At 41.4% G+C, this 20,115-nt stretch overlaps 1 protein-coding gene across 2 annotated transcripts in view; it reads left to right on the top strand.

Moving 5' to 3' along the window:
• CWF19L2 (CWF19 like cell cycle control factor 2) overlaps positions 1-17,367 on the top strand; it is a 158,492-nt gene extending 141,125 nt beyond the window's left edge. For both annotated transcript variants that reach the window (XM_045482652.1, XM_045482651.1), the window contains 4 exons: positions 5,138-5,293; positions 7,366-7,446; positions 12,917-13,018; positions 16,681-17,367. In XM_045482652.1, coding sequence (XP_045338608.1) covers positions 5,138-5,293; positions 7,366-7,446; positions 12,917-13,018; positions 16,681-16,824 — 483 coding nt within the window. In that variant the 3' untranslated portion in view covers positions 16,825-17,367. The remainder of the gene's footprint in view (positions 1-5,137; positions 5,294-7,365; positions 7,447-12,916; positions 13,019-16,680) is intronic.
• The last annotated feature ends 2,748 nt before the right edge of the window (positions 17,368-20,115 follow it).

Genomic DNA, 20,115 nt, shown 5'->3' with positions numbered 1-20,115 from the left:
AATCACAGATTTTGAATGAATAGGAGCCAGGTTTTTTAGTTTCATTAACTATATAGTGAAGCTTGGTCCCCTTTAAAGTTATTCTTACCAGTTTGACAGATAGGTTTGAGCTTATGTTATCGTCAGACACCGTGGATCCATTATTTAAATATCCCAAATTAGCGATGTGGTGGTGGGGTCATTGCCTACAGTGGGCTTTGCTGCGGAGCGGTGTGATGGGGCCATTTCCCTGGGAAAGCTCCAGTATTGCACCCTCAGGTCTTTTTCTGGGGGCGATCAGACTCTCCAGAGACAGTTCTTCCCATATCTCACCTGGTGCATCTGAGACGGTTTGCTCCTGTTCTGGCAGAGGAGTGGGGGAAGAAGGCTGGGGCAGCAGAATTTAAACACTCTGTAACATTGCCTGTAATGCCCCCGTTTTCAGACTCCAGCTGTGTCAGGTTTTGCCAGCCCAGCAAACTTACTGTTGACTTTCTACAGAGAATAATGCGACAGCGTTCTGCTGGTGTTGAGGGTATCGGCGTGTTAATTGCTTTTTTCAAAAGACTTCCATCTATGCCATTTGCTTTTTGCTACACTTTCACTCTCCTTCTGTAACCGCTTGGTGCTTACCAGTTCTTGAGCCTTGTGAGGGTTCTTTCTGTAGTGCAGGATGGCTGTCTTCTCTGCTACCCCTGCCGATCCCCTCCCGCCACACCTGCCAGGGATGAGCCAGCTTGCTGATGTTTAAGTCACTCATTATGGAGTGATCTGATTTCCAGTGAGGCTTCTCTCGTTCTCTTTGTTCCAGTAATTTGGGCTGTTTTAAAAATTACTTTAATGTCATTCCTGAGTGGCTCCTCCATGGAGGGCACAGAGTTAAATATATGTATTCTATCTCATAACATTTATCTCTGGATAACTTTACCTTTGGACATGTTCTATTTAGAAAATCTGAATAAATTATAGTATTAATATTATATGATCAACCTTACATAGCTTTGATATTTCCAAGTATAATACTTTAATTTTCATTTCAAAAAGTTTTACTTATATACACCTGAATTGTTATAATGTGACTTGATACAAATTAAGAATTGCAACACTCTAGTATAGCTTACTTAAATATATTTTAAGGAATTTTAGTCTAGTTGTGTTAACTAAAATGAGGAATGGCATGTAGGTGAGTAGTCATAGTTTAGAAATGTGGAAAATAGTGATTACCCAATGGGTAGAGTTTTTTCTACTAGAAAAATGGGAATGTTATATAATCCCCATAATATGGGGATCTGTATCTCTGTGAAGCCTAAAATAGTTTTGGTATGTTATAATAATGAACTAAAAACCTTTCTTCAGTGTTTGGTTGTCGTATAACTTAAAGAATGAATATTATGTAAATGCGTATGGTGTATGTGTTATACTGAGCTTCGGGAAGATCCTTCTTTAGTGGAGCGGGTAACCTCAAATTCTTTCATTAAACTAGTGTTTTTCAAGTACAGTTTTTTTATGCAGAGAGAAGTACTTGAGTGTTTGTGTGTGCCCTGCTTGTATGATGTTTATATTATCATAGTGAACTATTCTTGCATCACTACTAATTTAGTACCTTTAAGTTTGCATTTGTAATTCATGACTCTGGAGTCTGTCTTCCTCACTGTCATCCACATAGTATCTAGAACAAGCATCGAAACAGTTAAACCAGGAAAGGGCTGTGGATCAACAGGAAAGCAAGGAAGTTTGTGAGACAATGTTACATTGTCGGTGCTGCTGCTGCTTTATATCCATTTTCTCCTTTCTTCAAAGAAGCTTAGTTTTCAAATAAGTAGTTCTACTCCAGCAATGGTTTTCCTTTTTCTAGCCCGTAAGATTATGTTACCACTGCACTAGGTAATGAAATAAATAACAGTTCATCGAAAATATTCATAATAAATAAAAATTCACAAACGGTAGCAGTTAACAACATAGAAACAGTCTAAAAAACTATCTTATAAAACCAGCTTTGTATATTTTCCCCATTTTGTTTTCTAAGTGTTTTGTGCAAGTGTGTTTGTTTTCTAAGTGTTTACTAGGCCTGCGAAGGTAACTTTGGGGAAAAACAACAGGGTAGAGGCGGGAATGGATGAACGGTTGTCACTTCCTGGCTCGTGAGCAGTGTCAGTCTTAGCACCGATATCTGTGAATCGTCCATCGAATTGTGGCCACTGCTGTTGCAAACAGAACCGAACTCACAGTGCTCAAGACAGGAAAAGTTAATTTCTTATGTCACGGTCCAGTGTGGGTTGGGCAGTTCCCAAGGCAGATCGCCCCCAGGCATTTAATTGGGTATTCAGGCTCCTTCCATCATCACGCTCTCCTGTGGTGGGGTCCTTGGCTGGAAGAAAATGAATACAAGAAGGCACATTGCCCCTTCACTGTTTCAAGGGACACATAAGTCACTTGTCACAAGTGACACCTATCATTTCTAGATACATTCCATTGCCCAGAATTAAATATGTCCCCATCTAAGTCCCAGAGAGGCTGGGAAATCTAGTCTTGTTTGCCAAGGAAGAGGAAAATGAAACGGTTTAGTGAACATGGCTTTTCTTGGGAAGGTTTGTTGTCTGCAGAAATCAGATTGGGGCCATGGCAACTATGAAATTTGAATGACCACTTTCACCATGTAGATACCTATACCAGTATTTTATATTTTATGATTTTTTACCATAATTTAACCTCAATTGTGTGTGCACTGTTAATTTGATTTTATGAAGTGTAGTACAAGGTTCAGAGGATTTTTCAAGGGGAAGCAATCCTATATGGTCATCTCTAATGATTTAGCTAACAAGTCACCTGACAATGAGATTATTAGACTATTAGCCAAGACTTTGACAACAAATGGAGTCTTGAAAAGAGGCTTTGCTGAACTTCTCTACAGCTGTGGTCAGAAATGAAAAGCAAATCCTGTGTCTGTTGCTTACTAGGTATCTTTGTAGTTTATCTCAATTTATAATTATTTGATTTCCTTTTTTCCTACTTGTTCTTGTTTTATGAAATGAGTACAAAACGGAAGCATGACAAGTCATTACTGACAAGCGATCATCGGAGGCCTGGCGGAGTCCCAGGACCCCCACCCCCCAGGCAGCAGTGATAAGTAGCTTCTCCCCTTTTGGGGTGTCCGTGGAGGCTGAGTGGGGAAGCTGAACAGCTGTCTGCACGTGGCAGTCACCAGGCAGTGTCTGAGCCACAACCTGGCTGAATCTCCAGGGAGTTAGGCTGAGCTAAAGCCAGGAACCTCAAAAGGTGATGTGATTCCACCTGTACGACATGCTTGAAATGGTAGGATTACAGTGGCGGATTTGCCCATGTGATGAGAGGGAGTGTGGCTGGGAGCGTTGGGAGTGCTCTGTGCCTTCACCGTGTCCCTGTTAATATCCTGGTTGTGATGCTGTACTGTGGTTTTGTAAGATGCTACCATCGGGGGAAACTGGGGTAGAGGTGTATGGGATCTCTCTATTTTCTACATGTGATCTATAGTCCTAATGGAACAATTTAATTAAGATATTTGAAAGTTATAAATTAGCTGACAAATCTAGATTAAAAATGTTTCAAAAATAAATTTAATAAGGTTGGGGGGGGCGCGCTAGGGTGGCTCAGTCAGTTAAGTGTCTGAATCTTGGTTTTGGCTCACGTCACGATGTCATGGTTCATGAGATCGAGCCCCGTGCTGGCCTCTGTGCTAACAGTGGGGAGCCTGCTTGGGATTCTCTCTCTGCCTCTCTACCTCTTGTGCACTCTCTGTCTCTCTCTCAAAAATAAATAAACTTTAAAAAAATTAAAAAAAAATCTTTCGGGGGCGCCTGGGTGGCGCAGTCGGTTAAGCATCTGACTTCAGCCAGGTCACGATCTCGCGGTCCCGGAGTTCGAGCCCCGCGTCGGGCTCTGGGCTGATGGCTCGGAGCCTGGAGCCTGCTTCTGATTCTGTGTCTCCTTCTCTCTCTGCCCCTCCCCCGTTCATGCTCTGTCTCTCTCTGTCGCAAAAAAAAATAAATAAACGTTGAAAAAAAAAAAATCTTTCTTCCTCCTACTTAGACAAATATACTAACACTTAATAAAGATAGAATAAGTATATGACACTCTACAAGGCCAAGTTTGAATTTCGAATTCTTAGACACCTTGGTGGTGTGGGGAGAGTCAGCTTCTGGCTACAGCCTTCAGCCTGGTCTCCTTTCTTCTAAGCCCTGACATCATCCTGTACCACAGGGGATGTCCTGTGCATACCTGTGAGCGTCTGGACGGCGTGTCTGTGCTCCAGGACTCAGGGTGTGAAATAATAAATATGTAAATAAGTAGAAAAGAATAAAAAGTAGGGATTTTATAATAACGCTGAGTTCTTTGGGAAAAGAAAACACTCTTACTGTTCCACCGTAGTATATTTGACTTTGATACACTCGGTGGGACATGATTGTACGTGAAAATAGGGGATGCTTGAGTATACAAGGTCCAAGTGCAGGGTCAGCAGACGTGTGTGGGAGCCAGTGGATGAAGATGCTGTGAGCCTAGGGAGATACTTGCAAGTGGGTTCCACACCCACCTTGCAGGAGTACCTTCTGTGTTTTGTGGTTATTTTCCTCTGATTTTACCATCTGTTCTGCCTATTTTACTCCTTGAGTTTGATTTTATCTCTTCCATGTCTTATTGTAGTCTGTTGGAACATTTCCAATATATACACAAAACTCCGCAGAGAAAGTTTCAGTTTAAAAAGAAAGGTTGGTTCAGGGCGCCTGGGTGGCTCAGTCGCTTGGGCTGACTGACTTCGGCTCAGGTCATGATCTCACAGTTCGTGGGTTCGAGCCCCGCATGGGACTCTGTGCTGACAGCTCAGAGCCTGGAGGCTGCTTCTGATTTTGTGTCTCCCTCTCTCTGCCCCTCCCCTGCTCGTGCTCTGTCTCTCTCTGACTCTCAAAAAATAAATAAATGTTAATAAAAAAAAAAAGAAAAGTTGCTTAAATATGTGAAATGATATAGTAGACTTAGAAAGTAAAGTAATGGTAAGGTAACAGTACGGAATCTAAACATTGTTGACCATTTATTTTTTATTTTAAAGGGACTTAGTGTACCTTTTATTGTTTTCCATATTTTGTCTGTAAGTCTTTTAGTTACCTCATCGTTTTATTTTCTTCAGATGTTTAGGAAATCATTGGTAAAGATGTTTGAAGATAAAGGGTTGGACTGCATCTTTTTAGAAACTAACATGAGCATGAAAAAGCAGTACCATATGGTTTACGAGTGCATTCCTCTCCCGAAGGAAGTGGGTGACATGGCTCCCATCTACTTTAAGGTATTTCTGGATGCTTTTGCATGCATCCTGTTTCACAACAGTGCTGTTTTATGAATACGGTTATCTTTTTTCTTGTGTTTTTTGTCCTTATATACTAATATCAAACTTTATATAAAGAAATGCAGTAAAGCACACAAAAAAATTCTTTGTAAATTTCTGTAGAGAGAAATTTGGGATTTTGACCTTTAAAAAGCATGCTTATTTGGGAGTGCCTGGGTGGCTCAGTCGGTTGAGTGTCCAACTTCAGCTCAGGTCGTGGTCGCACAGCTTGTGAGTTTGAGTCCCACATCAGGCGCTGTGCAGACAGCTTGGAGCCTGGAGCCTGCTTTGGATTCTCTGTTTCCCTCTCTCTTTCCCCCTCCCCTGCTCACACTCTGTCTCTCTCTCTCAAAAATAAATAAACATTGAAAAAAAAAAGCATGCTTATTTGTGAATATGAATATACTGTGAATGGCAGTTTATGATTTCTATTTTAACTTTTCAGTTCTAAAGTGAAAAATCAGGCTTTTACCTTGAAGTCCTTTGCGGTCAAAATTATAGTCGTAATTCTAGAAAACTCACTGAAATTCACAAGAGCTGGAGAGAGTTACATACAAATAGTCCATGTTACAATTGCTGAGACAAGTTACTGTTCTTTTAGTATTTAATACCTCATGATGCTATTTGTAAGAAGAAACTAGTATCTAACCTTGACATACGTTTTTGGACATAATTACTAGAGTTTTTAATCAGTTAAGTGTCATTATAATATTCAGGCAGCTTTTACAAGATAGCATGGTTTTGAGGCTGACCTGAATACATTATAATTTATAGGCTAATATAAATGCATGTGTAGAAATGTATATGAAATAGTAACATGTAAAGTGAAAAATGGAGGCAGTGTTTTATGAAGTGATGCCCAGAGACTTTCCCGTGCAACATTTAGACGATACAGGATGGGAGAGTTTATTCATGGACTGGACAACCCAGTACAAAGGATGGTGAGACTTGTTGAGGTTAATGAGGTGGTGAAAATACGCTTTCTCTCTACAGATTTCCAAAAACAATTTGATTATTTGATTTTAAGAAATATACTAGTAAAGTAGGAGAAAGAGCCAACTTGCCAGTTGTGTGTTAAGCAAAATCAGTTGGGAAAGAGATTATTATACTTTTCTTCATTTTTTTTTCTTTCTTTTTTTTGTATCTCCTCAGTAGAGTCTTAGGTGATTGTGACCACAGGCATTGAGGTAATAGGAATGTAAGCAGCCACTGTTGCTCATGTTGGGTGACAGAAATGTCATCACTTAGAATGGTGTGCCACTTTTCTACCCTAAACCTTTTATTTGATTTGCCTTCGGTTTTATACTGAATGTGCTATGTTATAGTATCAGCCCCAGTGCCCCATATGCCTTTTAAATACGGACCAGCAGTGTATCTGATGCTTTTAAACTGTGCTTATTTGAATGCTAATTTTATGTTTAAAATTTGCTTCATTAATGATGACAACTGTACAAAAATGAGAGTACTCGATACTCATCATCCTGGTTTTTCTATTAAATATTTCTTTACCGTAAATACTAGTTCTGTTGCTTAGGCTCAGAGGTCTTACAATGCCATATCTATGTATTTTTCCCCTTCATTTTTACTTCTTTGTTATAGGGCCAAATAGTTCAAGTACTTGGTTGTCAGAAATTACTCTTTTGCGAAAAGGGCAGTAAAACTAAACAAATTTATTTGAGTAGGTTTCTATGAATGGGATAAGGAAGTTGTGAACTTTTATGTTCACAAACTTACGTTTAAATTAAATTGCTTAGGCTTATTAAGGATTGTATTTGTGGTGTAGAGTTGGGCTGAAGTTAGTACAAGAATTAAGAATGAGTAAATAATATTTCCTTTTTCCTAAAGATAGGACTTTAAAGAAAATTAAGGTCCAATTTTAAATAATGAATTAAAGCCTTAACCCATTTTAAATAATGAACCACCTACCATGTATACTATATCTGTGATTAATTCACTGTATTACTTTATTTTTAAACAGTCTCTTTGTGTTTGCTTATAAGCTATTTTTTCATTAATAAATGGCTATTTCTTAGAAAGCCATAATGGAATCTGATGAAGAATGGTCTATGAACAAGAAATTGATCGATCTCTCTTCAAAAGACATCAGAAAGTCTGTAAGTATCTTTTTCTTGCCCTTGGTATAAGAAATGATCCTGATGTTTAGGGATCATTAATTGTCACATCTTACTTAAGAAGGAGACCATTTGGGGCGCCTGGGTGGCTCAGTCGTTTAAGCGTCTGACTTCGGCTCAGATCATGATCTCACGGCCTGTGAGTTCGAGCCCCGTGTCGGGCTCTGTGCTGACAGCTCAGAGCCTGGAGCCTCTTTAGATTCTGTGTCTTTCTGTCTCTCTCTCTGCCCCGCCCCCGTTCACACTGTGTCTCTCAAAAATAAATAAACATCAAAAAAAAAAAAATTAAAAAAAAAAAAAAAGAAAGAGACCATTTGGCTGAGTGACCCAAGGTGAAGTAAGTAATTCTATGAATAAGAAATTCTTTTCATTCTACTTGGTCTAGCAAATGCTCCTTTGTTCAGATGCTTATGTGAATATTTATTCCTGACCTTCTGGAGCTGTGCCTTCCTCACCTTCTGGCACTGTGCCATTGTGGTGCCTACAGTTGGCTGTAACCACATCAGACTCTGCTGTAAGAGCTCCTGTAATGGGTTTCTCAGCCTCTGTGGAAGTAGAGAGAAGGGCCCTCTCGTTACTCAAATTATAATGAGGATAACATTTTCCTAGAGGCTCTATTTAATTTTGGAATTCCTGTTACAATCTTTAAAACAGTGGCTAAGTTAGATTATGGGTTTATTTTTCTTTAGGGGAGTTTCCCAACCGAGCTTCACAGCTTAGTCGATCCACAGACTCACTCTTAGACACGTTACACAAGTTGAGTACTGTCACAAGGACCTCTCTCTTTTCTAGACGTCTAAATGAACTGGAATAGAGATATACTAGAACCGTGGATTCCTTTTTGGTTTTCTGTTCAAAACACACTTTGCTGTACAGCCGTTCGCTGAGTGAGAGCTGTTTACCAGGCACTCTTCTATGTGCATTGCACGTGCTGGCACAGAACAGGGATGTGGACTCAGGGGGCGGGGCAGGCACTTCAGCCTGTGTGCTAGGTCATCCCTCTGCCCTCGTGTGTAAATAACGTTATTCGAGTGCAGCTACACCAGTTTGTTAGGTGCTGCTTTTGGAAGCTTTCATGCAGCAAGGGCAGAGTGGAGAGTTGCAGCAGAGACTATGTAATCTTCAAAGCCCAGAACATTTTATTTAAATTCAGACTTTTATGTTTTCTTAAGTTTGCTGACCCTTGTTCTAATAGATGACACTAGGCTGTTTTCTTCCGTATATTCTTTTTGGAAAGCCAGACTCCTGATACAGGTGACTGGTAAGATATCTCATTGCATTTATTATGTCCTACTCAAGAGATTGAATTTCATTGCCTTACTGAAGATAGGTTTAATACAAAGGTAAAACATTGTCTATAGTCTTCTTTTCTCCCCTTGCTGGCGAATTTGACCAGACAGTATATTAACTCCCCCCTTAACAAATGTCCTTTTCATTTCTGTCTTCTCTGAGCCTATAGTAAAACGTATCTAGGGGGCAGCTGAGGGGTTCATTCAGTTGAGTGTCTGACTCTTGGTTTTGCCTCAGGTCATGTTTCCAAGATCATGGGATCAAGCCACGTGTTGGGCTCTGCACTGAATGTGGAGCCTGTTTGGAATTCTCTCTCTCTCTCTCTCTCTCTCTCTCTCTCTCTGCTTTCTCTCTGCCCGTCTCCCCTGCTTACATGCTCCCTCTGTCTCTAAATTTTTTTTTTTTCAACGTTTATTTATTTTTGGGACAGAGAGAGACAGAGCATGAACGGGGGAGGGGCAGAGAGAGAGGGAGACACAGAATTGGAAACAGGCTCCAGGCTCTGAGCCATCAGCCCAGAGCCCGACGCGGGGCTCGAACTCACGGACCGCGAGATCGCGAGATCGTGACCTGAGCTGAAGTCGGATGCTTAACCGACTGCGCCACCCAGGCGCCCCTCCCTCTGTCTCTAAAAAAGAAAAAAAGAAAAGGGTACCTAACATACACACATCTATTATGCCTGAGTTTTTCACTTCTCATAATCTCCATTGCCATTAAATATTCTTTTTTTTTCTTTTTTTTTTTTCTACATTTATTTATTTTTTGAGAGACATAAAGAGACAGAGCACAAGTTGGGGAGGGGCAGAGAGTGAAGGAGACACAGAATCCGAAGCAGGTTCCAGGCTCCGAGCTGTTAGCACAGAGCCCGATGCGGGGCCCAAACTCACAAACCGTGAGATCGTGACCTGAGCCGAAGTCAGACACTTAATCGACTGAGCCACCCAGGTGCCCTGCCATTAAATATTCTTTTATAACATGATTTTAATGGCATTTGAAAGTATTTCTAAGTAGAAGTTTTTAAAGATACGTATTATTCTCTATTTGCTATCCTGTGTATGCAGTTTTCTTCCTGGTGAACCATCTAGTACCTATTTTAAGTTTGTTTTTTAAAACGTGCTCAGTACTTGAGTCAAATGCCTAGGGAGTTTTAATATTTTAACTAATATGGAAAATCTGAAACAGATACAGACCTTTGTAGGAACAGTAGTTGTATATTCTACTTGGAAGCATTGCCGAGATCCCAAGAGTTGCCTTTCTAAGTCATCACATGGTATCTGAGAGTCACAGCAGACAGGGAGTGGGCCAGATGACATCTCTGGTCCCCTTTAGCTTTAGGATTCGATAATTATGTGGATGGAATTGTGAAGAGAACTTGAGTATTAGGAATAATTCTAAAGGAGGTCACTTTTTAGGTTAATAAGCTTTTCAGTGGCTTTTTAAAATGATAAAAGTGTTTCTGAGCACAAAGTGAACAATCTTGACTTATTTTAATGTTATTTCTATTCTGGAAGAACCTCATTATACTTATTTTTAAAACTCTGTGTCCTTGGTAGTTTCATAAAGTGTTTTACCTGCTTTGTGGGGTGGGGTGATTTTTTTATTCAAGTAAATTCTTGGCTTCTGGTAATTTATTCTGATTCTTTGTTGATTTATGTTTTTCTGCTGTGAGTATGAGCTTCTCTTTTTGTGCCCCCTTGCTCCCTTTCTGGGCCCTGATTTCTCTGTAGTTGTGTGAAGTTTGTGGCAGTACACAGGGAAACACATCTCTCTGTGTGCTCCGTGCAGAGCACTTGTGTGTTATCAACTAACTTGTCAACAACACTGCTCGGTTTTCACAAGGCTGTGACATTGAGATTTCATGTGAATTCTTTCTCAACTTTTAATGTGATGATTGTAAGTTTAATTTTGTGATAGCTATAATTAAAAAACATCTAGCACATTTAGGGATTTTTAAGACTGAGGAAAGTCCATGTCAAGGAAAATTTGGGTTCAGCCAGAGACCTTCAAGCTCAAGGACAATTAGAGCAAGTCAGGAGTAATACCTGGAAATATTGAAAGGGGCAGATTCAAATATTACTGTTTTGTTGTTGTTGTTGTTTACCATCAATAAAATGTTTTGCCATAGTTCTGTCAGTGTCTTTCAAGAGCGATACCAGAGGTCGTTCCCTCTGTCTGGCCAAGGCAGGAAAAGCAAAGTGGTAAGTGTGCACGCGCTTTCATACTAGAGCCTTCATGGCGCCTGCTGACGAGCCACCGTCCTGATGAGACAGCCGGTTGTCCCCAGTAGCCACAGGGAGAGGACAGACAAGCTCGTGGCAGCCCCCGCTCCTTGCAGAGCAGTGGTGTGTTTACTGTGCCGTCTCGGCACTTACGTCCTGAGTTGTTGAGTCAGTCACTTGGCGTGGATGTTCGTTTCCTACCGGCGACGGAAAGACACAGATTTATTTTGCAGTCCTGGAGGTCACAAATATGAAATGTGCTGCACTGGACTAAAATCAAGGTGTTAGCAGGTGTGCGTTCCTTCTGGACGCTCTAGGGAAGAATCCGTTCCCTTCCCTTTTCTAGAAGCCACTCGAGATTCCTTCCTTCATCTTCAGTTCCAGCGGTGTGGGATCTTCCAGTTTTTCTCTGATGCTGACTCTCCTGACTCTTACTTATAACTATCCTTGTGATTGTATTGGGCCCACGAGGATAACCCAGGATATCTCCTCATTTGAATATCCATAAACTAATTGCATGTGTGAAGTCCCTCTGCCGTATAAGGTAGTATATTCATGGCAAATAGAGGATTAGCATATATTTCAGGGGCCATTTTCCTGCCAGGTACAATATGTTACAGACAAAGGGCATGGCCCCCATCCTTACAGATTGCTTCCTCAAGTTCCCTCTCCCTTGAAGTGCTGTCTGGTAGTCAGCGTAGTTCCGTAACTTTGTTTTAGCCATTCCCGTTCATGCCTCACGTACAACGCTCTGCGTCACCTACCAAAAATATTCTTAGGGCGTCCTCTATCCTTTTTGCTTTGACCACCATGTTTGCACAAAGCCCTGCTGTTTGGAAACCAGGAAAGACAGTAATATTTGAATGACCTTCTCTGTGTGAGGCATCGGGCTTACCCTGGGTGCGCAGCTTCTAGTTCATCCTCGCAGCAAACCTCTCAGTTCTTCATATTTCTCAGGAGACCCAGAGGTGGTAAATGACTGGCCTGGGGCTACATAGGCAGAAGGTTCAGAGCTTTGATTAGAGGCCTTCTCAGTCTCTTGACTTTAGTTTTTCCTGACTGTCTAGGTCGTGTACTTGTTTATCCTATTCTGAAAATGTGAAAGTAAGAAAAATAAATAAAGCCACAAAACAGTAACCTGTTTTCCCTGCATTTGATGTTATATACTATTATATAGTGTGTGTGTATATATATAATATATGTATATGTTATATATATATATATTTGGTGTTATATTCTACTATTTGATGTTATATACTATTTTATAAACTGATTTTTTTACAACATTAACTACTTATAGTGAAATAGACATGTGGGATTCAGGGCCAGAATGAGCACGTGCATGCGTGTGCGTTTGCGCGTTTGCGTGTGTGCGTGTGTGTGTGTGTGTGTGTGTGTAGAAAGGAGAGAGGAAAAGATCATAGTTAGTCCTGGAGATACTTTGAAATGAGGTTGGTTAACTAAATATCGTTATACCCACCTCACCAGTTAAGAAAAAATTATGATTGGGTTTAATTTATTTTTGATAAATAAATGGTAATAAAAATATTATGAGCAAAGCTCTAAGTATATGGTTAGGTCTCTCTTCCTGTTCTGTTTTGTGAGCGAAATATAGGAATGATACCCTTATTCTCTGTGTAGTTTAAAGAAAATTATTCTACTGTTATCTGTGTAAAAACACTACCTTTTCTTGCTGTTTTCCTCAAAGACAGGAAAAGAATTGGTTTTGATTATAGCTAAAGAGCTATCTGGCTGAAAGGCTACCAGATGAAATGTTTGACTCTGAAAGTTACGTCACTACGTACTCTTGAATTGGAAATTTATTATATGCTCTTGTTGTGAAGGGTTGCCTAACTTCCGTCATATCCTAGAGCAGGAAAAGGGATTGCACACAACTTGCCGATTCCAGGCTGTACTCACGTGTGATTTATCTGTTTATTTAGGTACCCAGGGGCTTACCTTACTTCTCTGTAGATTTTGGCCTCCAAGGAGGGTTTGCCCACGTCATTGAAGATCAACATAAATTCCCTCATTACTTTGGGAAGGTAAGCTTACAAGTTTAATAAAATTCCAGAGTGTTGTAGCAGTTTGGTAATAACACTTTTCTTTCAAAGGGAAATCAAAACTTGGGGCACAATATAGAGAGAAGTTGGTGAGTGCTCTTCTACCCAGTTTTAGAGAGAGAACCTCAAAGCTGCCAATAAAAATTCCTCAGACTGTTGCTAACAGTCAGGAATGTCCCTTTGGAACCCACCATTTTCTGACACCATCGAGAGTGAGGGTAGCCGTTTTCCTATGGAGGCAGCCAGCCTTGTGCCACAAGGGTGACACTCTAGACACCCACAGTGAGTTTGCTCGCGGTGACTCCGCTTTGTGGAGGCTGTCCTTCCTTTCATCTCACCGATGGGGGAGCCGGGCTGCAGACAGGTTATGTGACCCGGTCACGCGCTTCTAAGGGACAGAACTGGTCCATGCACCTCTCATTCCTGGTTGAACCTGAGAACGGATGACCTCACGTCTGCACTTATAACGAAGCACCATGTGGTCCGAGAAGAGTATATGACTGAGTCGTTTCACGTGGTTTCTGGGCAGATGTCTGCATGGCGATCGTAGATCGCCATTTGTTTCACTGCTGGGGGTGCAGCCACAAAGTAGGGTCCACTGCGTATCTGGGAAGTACGTGAGGTAGTGTCAGGTGCTGGAATGAAACTAACGTGGCCGCTGCAACAGTCAAAAGAAGTCTGGGCAGTAGTAGTTCTAGAAGTGGCCTTTGAATCGAGTCTGGCTCAGGCTTTCCTGCTCATACCGTCCTCTGACTAGAGGAGCCCTCGTGAACTCTGCCCTGGGGCCCCTGTCTCCCTCCTCACTCTCATCTCCCCTGTATGGCCGTCCTCTACAGCGAGTAGGCTCCCGTCAGGAGGAATCTCGACCCCAGAGGTTCGGATTCAGAACTGTTTATTCTGTTGCCTTTAAAATGTTAAAGGCCCCAAATCACATGCATTTTTGAACTGTTGAGATATAGTACAGAAACGTGTTTGAGAAATTTTCAAAATGTTTTCTCATGGAGTTAATTAGAAAGAAATTTGTTTTCATTGCTCTGAAAACCCCTGTTCTTTTAATCAATAGAACTCTATAACTGAAGGCTCTCAGACTCTGGATTCCTTCCTTCCTTCCTTCCTTCCTTCCTTCCTTCCTTCCTTCCTCCCTTCCTTCCTCCCTTCCTCCCTTCCTCCCTTCCTCCCTTCCTTCCAACCTGATTTTTTTGAAAACAAAGTAAAATACCCATTTTTTTTAATTTTGTAAATTTAATTGGGAGATTGCAGTCCTGAACAAATATGTTTATATGATACTGTTTAAAAAGAAAGCTTCCTCAGTTAGCATGGCATCGCTGATCTGTTTCCCCCAAATTTGCTTCTCAAGAAGCAGCCTGTGAGCCCAAGAACTCCCTTCAGCCTGCTGCCTAAGCGAGTGTTCAGAGAGCAGGAGGGGGATGGTCTCTTTCCATTCACAGCTACTTCTGTTACCAAGACTCAATGGTACCTGTATGGTACCCATAAGACAAAACTTGGTATTTTACAGAGACAGTGTTAGGCCAGTTCATAAACTAGGCTTGCTTAAACTACATTGCTTACTTGGGCTGATGCCAAGAAAACTCTCGCATTAAATCTAAATTTAGTCTTGATGTTTTCTAAAATTACTCTCTTTGTTGGGCCCTTTATTTCTGTTTCTCAGTGAAGGAGCTTACACTAAGCCTTTTCTGATGTATCCAATAACTAGAATCTTCTTTTTTTTGAGTCTCCATGTAGTCTGCAATGGCATTTACCTTATTCTGCTCTTTAAGACAGTTCTTTGTGTAGTTTGTCATTCTTCTGGTCCTACCACAGGCCCACATTCTGTTAGTTCTCTGAAGACAGGTAGATGTATGTTAGTTATCTTTGTATCCCCAACGACATTTGGTACTTGCTTGTACACGGTATGTTCCCTTGATAAAAATGTTAAGAGCCTGTCCAGGATCTCAACACAGAGCCCCGTGGAAGTAGACTGAACATGCAGAGTTTGACCCTCAGCCCAGTGTTGTCCTGTGTTGCCATACTGCCCTCCCGTAAGCATTGCACATTTCCCCCGTATCCTTGTGTACGTGGATACTCACAGGCATAAATTGCATTACTTTCTGTAGCTAACAGCACAGGAAGAGAATCATGAAGGAGGTAATCTAGGATAATGAAAGCAGTCAAATCAAAATCCATTTCTTACAGGAGTTTGGAATGTGACTCTTCAAAGAAGGTGGTTTATAATTTTTAATTCTTTGTTTATTTGGATTATTAGTATTAAAATATGATTCTAGGGATGCCCGGTGGCTCAGTCGGTTGAGCGTCCGACTTCGCTCAGGTCATGAGCTCGAGGTCTGTGAGTTCGAGCCCCGCGTCGGGCTCTGTGCTGACAGCTCAGAGCCTGGAGCCTGCTTCGGATTCTGTGTCTCCCTCCCTCTCTACCCCTCCCCCACTCATGCTCTGTCTCTCTCTCTCTCTCTCTCTCTCTGTCAAAAATAAATAAAACATTAAAAATAAAATAAAATAAAATAAAATATTCGATTTCCTGAATAAAGATCTCCAGCTAATAGTAGAAGAAACTGGCTTATAAATATAAGGGGTAGTAGAGAGAATGTTGGCCTGAGATTCAACTGCAGTCCGACACCAGAGTTAATAATTGTTGCGTGTCGGCTAACTTTTTCTCCATACTGGTTACCAGAACAGCTCATGAGGACCAAATTAATTAAATGTCACGCTCCCTTCCTCCCCTTTGCACCTCTCTGGTAGATGTGCTAACAAGCAACAAAACGGACAAAGAACAGGACAAGAGACAAAACTAGCACTGCTAGAATTCTAGGGCTTGCATAGTTAGAACTAACTGAAAACAAGATTTTTTCCCCCAAGTTTTCATTTAAAGTCCACCTTGTTAACATACACATGCAATAATAGTTTTAGGTGTAGAGTTTAGTGATTGATCATTTACAGACAGCACCCTGTGCTCATCCCAGCAAGTGCCCTCCTTAATCCCCATCACCTGTTTCTCCCATCCCTCGTCCACCTCTCCGCTATAACCATCAGTGTGATCTCTGTGGTTAAGAATCTGTTTCTTGGTTTGCCTCTCTTTCCCCCCCCCCCATGCTCATTTGTTTTGTTTCTTAAATCCCACATATGAATGAATTTGTAGCCATTTGTCTTTCTCTGCCTGACTTACTTCACTTAGCATTATACTCTCTAGCTCTATCTGCATCGTTGCAAATGGCAAGATTTCATTCTTTTTGATGGCCAACTAATATTCCATTGTATATATACCACATGTTCTTTATCCATTCATCAGCCAGTGGACACTTGGGGTCTTTCCATAATTGGCTATTGTAGATAGCACTGCTGTAAACATTGGGATACGTGTACCCTTCAAATCTGTATTTTTGTATCCTTTGGGTAAATACCTAGTAGTGTAATTGTTGGGTCATAGGGTAGTTCTGTTTTTAACTTTTTGAGGAACCTCCATACTGGAAAGTAAGATTTTTTAACTTGAAACTAATATGTGTGTAGAATTTGAGTATCATCTTGGAGAACTTCTGACTTTTATACTTAGTATAAATATAAATATAAATAGTTTCATTCTGTTTTCAGCATTTATACATATATGTGTCTGTATTTCTCTCATTCTTTAAAAGGAAATCATTGGTGGGATGTTGGATATAGAACCCAGGCTGTGGAGGAAAGGGATCCGGGAAAGCTTTGAGGATCAGAGGAAGAAGGCACTGCAGTTCGCTCAGTGGTGGAAACCATTCGACTTCACCAAAAGTAAAAAATGTTGAGTCAAGCCTTTCAGTTTTTAAATGTCTTCTTCAGATTCCTTTCACTTTTATTTCTATTCTGTCTCAACAACTGACCCTCAGGCCACAGGGAGAGAAAGTCCTGCTCTGGGTCTCAGATGCCTGTGCATCACCGGATTGTTTCCTTTCCTACCTTGTCCTGCGCCCTTCCCTGTTGTCATTGGGGAGCAGGACCAGATACGGGGTGACCCTGCCTTCCCGCTCTGTCCCTACGTCTTTGTGTTCCGACCAGTACAGTTAAGATGGGGAAGGACTTTCCTGAAGGATTGCCGAGGAGGGACAGCAGATCACTGGTTCAGAGGGAGGTGGGGCTGCTTCAAGGTGGTGAACACTGTTGACCAGCTTCTCTTGAATATTTTAAACTGAGTTGGCATATTCAGTAATAATTGCAACTTCTCTTTGTAGCCTTTTATAGAAGAGCTCTTCATTTTCTACCAGTAGCAGATATATCACTGCTATTCTTTTTATTAAAGGAAGAAGAATGTTCGGGAATAATAAATTAAATAAAGCATCACATGTTCATGATTTGTTGGTTTCTATTTCTGGATTAAAAAAAATTTTTTTATGTTTGTTTTTGAGAGAGAGAGAGAGAGAGAGAGAGAAAGAGACAGAGCCTGAGCGGGGGAGGGACATAGAGAGAGGGAGACACAGAATCTGAAGCAGGCTCCAGGCTCTGAGGTGTCAGCACAGAGCCCGACGCGGGGCTCGAACTCACGAACTGGGAGATCATGACCTGAGCTGAAGTCGGATGCTCAACCGACTGAGCCACCCAGGCGCCCCTTAATTCTGGATTTTTAGATAGTGTCTTTGAATTTGCGGGATGTTGAAAGTCATTGTTCCAGATGACACAATTTACAGCTGTTTGGGTTTTGAAAGTTGAAAAATTTAGCCAAATTGTCATTTTGGGTTTGTAGTATTACAGAATCTTAAGTAATTAGAGTATTCTGAATGTCTAGAGCACGTTCCATTGCTTAGCACTTGACCGAAGCTTCATTTTTCTTTGTTCTTACGCTTGGTATCAAGGGGTTTCGAAACCATATATTTAAAAAATATGACCATGGGGTAAGAGTGCTCCTACTTTTTTAATATGGGAGATGTTTTTGATGTAACCCCTTCTCAAAGATCCTTGACATTTTGTCATGAAATGTTGAATACGTAGAATCAGTGTGATGCATGCTCTGGAGAAACTCCTAACTCTACACAGTTATTTTTTAATATCGGCGTCTCGTTATTTCTTTAGTATGGCACAAAACGTTTATATTCTACCTGTAGTTTTAAAATTTCGCATATGAGTTGAAGTTTAGTGGTTTCATTTTCTCAGCATTTGCAAATTGAATGTAAGTATAATTATCAGATACTTGATAGTATTTTTTTTTTAACTGCTATTTTCAAACTTGTTAAGCTGTATTGCAGAGACACAGAGGAATCTATGACATTTATGTAATCGGGTAACAGTTCGTGGGGAATTTTGGTTTTGTGCTAGTAGAGTGCGAAAATAAAAAGTACTTCCCCTACTTTAAATTATTTTACAGTCGAGCGGACAAGGAGACGTGCGTCAGTGATATAGCACAGTGTAAGTTCTAACGCGAGGTATGTGTCAGGTGTATCCGAGCGCCATGCTGAAGGACTGTTCACACCTCCTCGGTCTGTCTGGGTGGGTGACTTTGCTGCTTGTTTTACTGAGATTGTAGAACCGCACAGACGAGATTTTCCACCACGTCTCCCAGTAGTCCTCCATGTACACCCATGGGCTCTGCGTGCCCTCTTGTTAACTATAGATAAATTATTTTGTTGTTCTTCTCTAGGGCTCATCCACGCCATTATGTCCTGGATTTCACCCCCCTCACCTACTCAGTTGGCCCTACTCTCTCCCTATTACTAGGATTTTCCTCTCTCGGTAAAAGTGAGTTCCTATTAGCATATGAAAACATCTTGTAACAGTCCACCACAGCCCCCCCATCACATCCCCTCTAGCCATTTTCCTACTCTGCTTGACAGCAAAGCTCATTTAAATAATATTTGTGTCCTCTCCTTCCCTCCTCCTCCTGTTCTCAGTACCGCACCCCCCCCCCCCCCCCCCCGGCTCGTTCTACTAAAACTGCTTGTGTCAAGGTCCTCCGTGAACCTGCCACATCGGTAAATCACGTAATTACTGCCCATGTTCCTCTTGCTTGCCTGTCGGCGTCACTGACAGACTCGAGACACTTTCTCTGCTTCCAGAGTGCAATTTCTTATTTCTCCTCCTTCACTGCTGGCTCCGTCCTCCCAGCCTCCTTTGCTGGTTCCTCTGCAGCCGGTCACGTGTTGAAATGCCCATCCTCACTTGTTATCTGTTCTCTGTTACATGCTGTGTCTCAAGGTGATGTCATACTTAAAATGATCCTATGGACCACCTTTAGGTTGGCTCATTTATTCAACAAATATTTGAGTGTTTTCCTTGTGCCGGTTACTGTTCTGAGTGCAGGGAATACACTATGAATAAAACAAAAATCCCTCCTTTGAGTAGTTCATATTGTATCAAGGAAGACAAACATAGTAAATAAATTATCCAGAAAATGTCAGAGGTGGTAAGTGCTATGGAAAAAGGAAAAGTAGAACAGGACAAGGAAGACGCCTCTCAAATTTATGCCTTCATCCTGGACCTCTTCAGCGAACTCCGGAAACAAATACCAAGGTGACATCTCTACTGTATCTAATCTGTGAGATGGACATCCCACCTGAACTCCTGATTTCCCTCTCGTTCCAGGTATTTATAACAACCATTTCATTACACCGTGTGGTTGTATAGATGAGGACTTTGTTTAGGGCTCAGCTGGATGATTTGCCTCTGTTTCCTGACGTCTGGGGCCTCAGCTGGAGTGACTCAAGCGTCTGGAGATGACTGGGGCCACACGTGTAGGGCCTCTGTTCTTCACATGGGCCATGTGTGCGTGGAGCTGGAATAGTCGAAATAGTCTTTCACTCACATGTTTGGTGCCTGGGACAGCTTGGGGACAGACTGATGACACTCTCTTCTCGTATGGCAGTTTCAGTGTAGTTGGGCTTTACTATATGACTTCTGACTTCTGTTCCAAAAGATGCTTCCAAGAGAGAAGAGGTGGAAGGTGCCATTCTCTTAGTTAGGGCCTGGGACCGGAAATCAGCACCGCGTCATTTTGCTGTGTTTTGTCTGTCAGAGTTGTCACAGAACCCACCGACATTCCAAAAGAGGGGTCATAAGTCTACCTCTTGTTGAGAGTAGTGTCAAATCATTGGTGGCCCCCCTTCATCCAC

Source organism: Leopardus geoffroyi, chromosome D1 (genome assembly GCF_018350155.1).
Source record: "Leopardus geoffroyi isolate Oge1 chromosome D1, O.geoffroyi_Oge1_pat1.0, whole genome shotgun sequence".
Classification (NCBI taxonomy): domain Eukaryota; kingdom Metazoa; phylum Chordata; class Mammalia; order Carnivora; family Felidae; genus Leopardus; species Leopardus geoffroyi.
The sequence above is the reverse complement of the archived record's forward strand: the minus strand, read 5'-3'. Positions and strand labels throughout refer to the sequence as shown.